Source organism: Polypterus senegalus, chromosome 2 (assembly GCF_016835505.1).
Source record: "Polypterus senegalus isolate Bchr_013 chromosome 2, ASM1683550v1, whole genome shotgun sequence".
Lineage (NCBI taxonomy): Eukaryota > Metazoa > Chordata > Cladistia > Polypteriformes > Polypteridae > Polypterus > Polypterus senegalus.
Genome location: NC_053155.1, coordinates 98,871,568 through 98,878,722, shown reverse-complemented (window position 1 = coordinate 98,878,722; position 7,155 = coordinate 98,871,568). Strand labels below are relative to the sequence as shown.

The 7,155-nt window shown below is 36.3% G+C and overlaps 1 protein-coding gene across 2 annotated transcripts in view; it reads left to right on the top strand.

Annotated features, from left to right (window-relative positions):
- rsf1a (remodeling and spacing factor 1a) overlaps positions 1–5,876 on the top strand; it is a 90,395-nt gene extending 84,519 nt beyond the window's left edge. For both annotated transcript variants that reach the window (XM_039744232.1, XM_039744231.1), the window contains exon 16: positions 5,083–5,876. In XM_039744232.1, the coding sequence (XP_039600166.1) occupies positions 5,083–5,603 (521 nt within the window). In that variant the 3' untranslated portion in view covers positions 5,604–5,876. The remainder of the gene's footprint in view (positions 1–5,082) is intronic.
- Positions 5,877–7,155: the final 1,279 nt, after the last annotated feature.

The window sequence follows — 7,155 nt, the reverse complement described above, 5'->3', positions numbered from 1 at the left end:
TCTCTCGCAGTTTCGCTGAGTTTGTGTCAAACACCACCCTGACCATCTCATCTTCCTCTGCATAAGCACAGTCCTTAACCCGTGAATATTTAGTGGAGTTTGCTATTGGATTGCCGCTGACGGACGGCCTTATATGGGCAGGCACTAAATTACAAACGCCAGCGCAGCCTGTCTATGAACTTAATTTAAAGTGTAGGTTTACATGTGCTTTGTTTCCAGTAGCAGAACTCATGAATATGGTTGTATATGTCACTTTCTTCGCTTCTTATTGTTTAGCTGCCTTCTCAATTATATAATGCATGTTTTCTTCAGCGCTTTTTAGGTCTTCCTGGTTTTCTATGTACTGCGTGATTACGTGGGAGGCGTGATGATGTCACACTAAACTCCGCCCCACGGCGTTGAAGCTCATCTCCATTACAGTAAATGGAGAAAACTGCTTCCAGTTATGACCATTACGTAGAATTTCGATATAAAACCTGCCCAACTTTTGTAAGGAAGCTGTAAGGAATGAACCTGCCAAATTTCAGCCTTCCACCCACACGGGAAGTTGGAGAATTAGTGATGAGTCAGTGAGTGAGTGAGTGAGTGAGTGAGCTTTGCCTTTATTAGTATATATATATATATATATATATATATATATATATATATATATATATATATATATATATATATATATATATATATATATATATATATATATATATATATATATATATTTATATATATATATATATATATATATATATATATATATATATATATATATATATATATATATATATATATATATTATATATATATATATATATATATATATATATATATATATATATATATATGACACCCTTGCCCCTAATAGCGTAGTTACCTTTTGGCTGAAATAACTGCAGTGAGACGGTTCTTGTAGCCATCTACCAGTCTTCGACATCGGTCTGAGGAAATTTTACCCCACCTCAATGCAGAACTTTTTCAGCTGTGAGATGTTTGAGGGTTTCTTGCACGACAGCCCTTTTCAAGTCACCCCACAGCATCTCAATGGGATTCAAATCTGGACTTTGACTTGGCCATTCCAGGACTCTCCATTTCTTCTTTTTCAGCCAATCTTTGGTTGATTTACTAGTATGTTTTGGGTCATTGTCATGTTGCATGGTCCAGTTCCGCTTCAGCTTTAATTTTCTAACTGATGGTCTCACATGTTCTTCAAGCACCTTCTGATACACAGTAGAATTCATCGTGGATTCTATGATGGTGAGCTGACCAGGTCCTGCTGCAAAGCAGCCCCAAACCATGACACTTCCACCTCCATGCTTCACAGTTGGTATGAGGTTCTTTTCTTGGAATGCTGTGTTTGGTTTACGCCAAACATGTCCTCTGCTGTTTCAAATAATTCAATTGTGGCTCTCAAAGACATTTTGCAGATCCGGCTTTTTAGGAGCTGAATTCAAGCAAACGCCTCGTTTTCTCTTGAACAGTTCTCCTCCGTCACACCTCCCATGAAGGTAAATGAGACAGCTTTGATGAGAGGATGTACTAATCAAATAGCCAGAGCCTTGCATAGTCGAAGACACTTAGGGTTTTGGGTTTTAGATGCGTCATGTTCTTTGAATGAAACAGCGGCCACGCTCAAGCGTGGCAGTTGTTTAGAAAGCACAGTGAGAAGGCAGAGGCAAGCATTCAAAATCTTTGAGATCTAAATCCTTCAGACTAGAGTGCTTAATCTTTTTCTAATGTCTGATTGTTGTTTCACTAGCATCCACATCAGTCCCTTAGGAACAACCAAACTAAAAGTATGAGGTTTAGGGAAGTATATCAACATGCATGTCATCACTAATTATGCACCGGTGATAACCTGTGATAGTCAATTTAGAGGTAATACTTAGGATGCCTATCTTTACTCAGTTAGAATAGGCATTTTGAGAAGACATTACAGAAGATTAGAAAAGGATTTTCTTCAGTTTTGTTTAGTTGTACTTATATTTATGTTATATCCATTGAAATTAACCATTAAAACATTTACCCAATACTCACACCTGTTTCAATCAAGAATTTACATGACTGCTATATATAGAGTGACCATAAATCAAATAGAATATAGTATAAATTATAAATATAGAATAATAATAATAATCTTATTATAAATTATAATATTTATATATGTGTTATATATATATATATATATATATATAATGTAATGTATGTTATATATGTATGTATATATATATATATATATATATATATATATATATATATATATATAATATTTATATATAATATATATATATATATATATATTATATACACTATATATATACACTATATATATATATATATATATATATAATCCCTCACATGTGAGTTTAAGTCTCAAAACCCCGATGAATCGCCAAGTAGAAACCGTATGTTTGTAATTATTTTACATATTTTAAGCCTTTATAAACTCTCCACACTGTTAACATTATTTGAGCCCTTTAGACATGAAATAACACCCTTTAGTCAAAAGTTTAAACTGTCCTCCATGACAAGACAGAGATGACAGTTCTTTCTCACATTAAAAGAATGCAAATAGATCTTCTTCTCTTCAGGAGCAGAGAATTTCAGAGGGAGAGAGAGAGAGCGCAAAAGAAAAGCAAACAATCAAAAATCAATACTTGTGCTTTTAAGTTTGCCGTGCATTTTTAGAGGAGCGCCAGGATCTTCTAAGCAAACAGCCTCTTTGCAAACAGCCCTCTGCTCCCATCTCCTCCTCAGGCGAGAGAACGTCAGAGAGAGAGAGCTGAGATTAAAGCAACAATCAAAAAATCAATACATGTGCTTTTAAATATGCCGAAGCACGCAATAAAGCGCATTTTTTAGAGGAGCGTCAGTATCTTTTAAGCAAACAGCACCTCTGCTCACAGCCCTCCGCTGAAGCTAGAGAATGTCAGAGAGGGTGAGAGAGGGCAGAGACAAGCAAACAATCAAGCTCGCTGGATGCATATCTTATAGCATTGAGGAGTTTTAGTTAATATGTAATACATGCTCTGATTGGGTAGCTTCTAAGCCATCCACCAATAGCGCCCCTTGTATGAAATCAACAGGGCAAACAAACTGAGGAAGCGTGTAGCATAAATTAAAGACCCATTGTCTGCAGAAATCCGAACCAGCAAAATCTGTGATATATATTTAGATGTGCTTACATTTAAAATCCTGATAGAGTGAAACCGCTGAAAGTCAAAGCGATAGCTTAGCCCCTTCCTGATTTCTTATTCTTTTGCATGTTTGTCACACAAAATGTTTCTGATCATCAAACACATTTAAACCATTAGTCAAATATGACACAAGTAAACACAAAATGCAGTTTTTAAATGTTGGTTTTATTATTTAGGAGAAAAAAATCCAAACCTACATGGCCCTGTGTGAAAAAGTAATTGCCCCTTGTTAAAAATAACCTAACTGTGGTGTATCACACCTGAGTTCAATTTCCCGTAGCCACCCCAGGCCTGATTACTGCCACACCTGTTTCAATCAAGAAATCACTTAAATAGGAGCTGCCTGACACAGAGAAGTAGACCAAAAGCACCTCAAAAGCTAGACATCATGCCAAGATCCAAAGAAATTCAGGAACAAATGAGAACAGAAGTAATTGAGATCTATCAGTCTGGTAAAGGTTATAAAGCCATTTCTAAAGCTTTGGGACTCCAGCTTAACCACATTGAGAGCCATTATCCACAAATGGCAAAAACATGGAACAGTGGTGAACCTTCTCAGGAGTGGCCGGCCGACCAAAATTACCCCAAGAGCGCAGGGACGACTCATCCGAGAAGTCACAAAGACCCCAGGACAACGTCTAAAGAACTGCAGGCCTCACTTGCCTCAATTAAGGTCAGTGTTCACGACTCCACCATAAGAAAGAGACTGGGCAAAAACGGCCTGCATGGCAGATTTCCAAGATGCAAACCACTGTTAAGGAAAAAACCATTAGGGCTCGTCTCAATTTTGCTAAGAAACATCTCATTGATTGCCAAGACTTTTGGGAAAACACCTTGTGGACTGATGAGACAAAAGTTGAACTTTTTGGAAGGCAAATGTCCCGTTACATCTGGCGTAAAAGGAACACAGCATTTCAGAAAAACAACATCATACCAACAGTAAAATATGGTGGTGGTGGTGTGATGGTCTGGGGTTGTTTTGCTGCTTCAGGACCTGGAAGGCTTGCTGTGATAGATGGAACCATGAATTCTACTGCCTACCAAAAATTCCTGAAGGTGAATGTCCGGCCATCTGTTCGTCAACTCAAGCTGAAGCGATCTTTGGTGCTGCAACAGGACAATGACCCAAAACACACCAGCAAATCCACCTCTGAATGGCTGAAGAAAAACAAAATGAAGACTTTGGAGTGGCCTAGTCAAAGTCCTGACCTGAATCCAATTGAGATGCTATGGCATGACTTTAAAAAGGAGGTTCATGCTAGAAAACCCTCAAATAAAGCTGAATTACAACAATTCTGCAAAGATGAGTGGGCCAAAATTCCTCCAGAGCTGTAAAAGACTCATTGCAAGTTATCGCAAACGCTTGATTGCAGTTATTGCTGCTAAGGGTGGCCCAACCAGTTATTAGGTTCAGGGGGCAATTACTTTTCACACAGGGCCATGTAGGTTTGGATTTTTTTCTCCCTAAATGATAAAAACCATCATTTAAAAACTGCATTTTGTGTTTACTTGTGTTATATTTGACTAATAGTTAAATGTGTTTGATGATCAGAAACATTTCGTGTGACAAACATGCAAAAGAATAAGAAATCAGGAACAGGGCAAATAGTTTTTCACACCACTGTATATATATATAATTATATATATATATATATATATATATATATATATATATATATATATATATATATATATATATATATATATAATATATATATATATATATATATATATATATATATATATATATATATATATATATATATATATATATATATATATATAATATGTGTGTGTATATCTCTCTCTCTCTCTCTCTCTCTGATGTGTGTGTGTGTATATATATATGTATGTAATGTATGACATTTATTGATGCTTGTTACATATTTTGCAGGGAGCATCCGAACCAAAGATTCAGAGGAAGAGAATTTTGACTCAAGACCATATAGACCGCCACAAAAACAGAAAAGGAGGAAAACTGATGAGGAGGAAGAGGAGGATAGACCTGTCCGCAAAAGGTTGAATCGAATAGAGACTGATGAGGATGAGGAGGATGGAGAGAGAGAAGCGTCCAAGAGAAAAAAATCACCAATAACAGCAATCATCAAGGTGGAAGAGGACCTTGTAGATCGAGGGGAGTTACCTTTAGACTATGCCTTAGTAGAGCTACCATCAACCAATGGACAAAGCCCAGGAAAAAGTCTAGAAAGCTTGCTTCCCAGGCCTGGAACCACTTTAGGTGGTGTCTCAACTAGTGGTGCATCTAAAAACAGTACCATGGCTTGCAGCACAGCCTCAAATCTAGCACCAAATGGCACTGCCGGACAGGAAGCTCCTCCACAGGATGAAGATGATGACGACCTTTTTGGAGTGACAGATCTTGTAGACTATGTTTGTAATAGTGAACAGCTGTGAGATATTGGCTTTTCCCCTCCTCTTCCTCTTATGTACTTCCAAATTTAGGAGCTAATTTATTCCATAGTAATTGCTCCTTGGAAAGGATTGGAGTAGTAGGGTGGATTTTGGGCTTAAGGGTTAGGGAGGGTAGGTGGGTTTTTTCCACTTCTCTCTACATAAAAAAAATACCCAAGTCTTTCATTAAATAGATTCTTCACATTCGTCACCCTTGCCCTCTCTCCTCATAGAAAAGACTTTTTTTTTTTTTTGTTTTTGGTTTGCTGTACTATATACCCCTTTGGAACAAAGATACAATAGATTCCCATTGTTGTATATTCTTTCTCTTCCTTTCTCTCTGTCGTATCTTCTTTAAAGGGTCTTTTTCACAGTCAGAAGATTTGTATATTTTCTAAGATAAAATATATATTTGGCACTAAATGTGTGTGTTAAGGAAAAAAATTAGCGCAAATCATTCCAGACTCCTTGGGACTTTTGGAATTTTATGAACGTGATGAACAGGACACTGTGTGTTTTTATTTGCTAGGTATTTGTTTGACTTTTCATTTCCAGACTTTTATAACATGTTAAATATTCTTAATAATTTTTACCCTATTAAGCAGTGGGTACTTTGACAGTTTTGTTAAGAGGTCTACATTGCTAAAGAATTTATCCCAGATCCCATTGTGGATATTTTCTTGAATCCCTTTAAGTTTCCTCATTTGAAGCTTGTGTGGTTCGCATATCTTTCAGAGCACCACCACTTGTACTGTCAGATCCCCCCCAGATACCAAGATTGATTGTGTGTGTATGCTGTTGGTAGTTAAATGTTCCACTAAAATGTGGACGCAGAATTGCACTTATTTGTACATAATTCAAAAAGTACAACAAATCTTTGGTCATAGTGAACATTTCTGATCAGTTCCACAGTAATCACTTTCCAGGCATCCAACTGCAATTTTCGTTCCACTCAGGCGTGAAATTTTCTGAGTCTCTTTGACCAGGTCACAAGACAACAATAGTTATATAGGTGAAGAGCTACAAAGCTGCTTGTCAATATCATTTTATATAATTTTATGATTCCTAAATCCCTCATCTCCTTTTTAAAGATTTCATTTTACAGGTATTACACATTATTTATTTTAACACTAGAAATTTGACTTAAAAACTATTAAAGACTCACTTGAAGCATTAGCAGTTAAAAAATAAAATGAATTTAACTGTATGCATTCTTTGGTGCAAAGTAAGCATCAAATTTGAAGGCAAACCCTTTTAGGCAAATAAAATGCAATCAAATGACCACAAATTCCATTTTAACCTAGCACCTCATTATTGCTTATCACAGCATAGCGTCGTGGAAGCTTCAGTATTCGGATAGAACAGCCAGACAATTTCTTGTATAAAGTGGTACCTTGAAAATGTAGTATTTTGAGCGCTAGGTTTATACAGAAACTATAGTAGTAAGCTCTTAATGGCCTGTATCCTTTGTTTTGTTGTTCTGTTTATTTTGTGTGGATTTTCTGTGTGAGAGTGAATGTGTGTTCTTGTTTTTATTCAGTGCCAGTAAAATTAA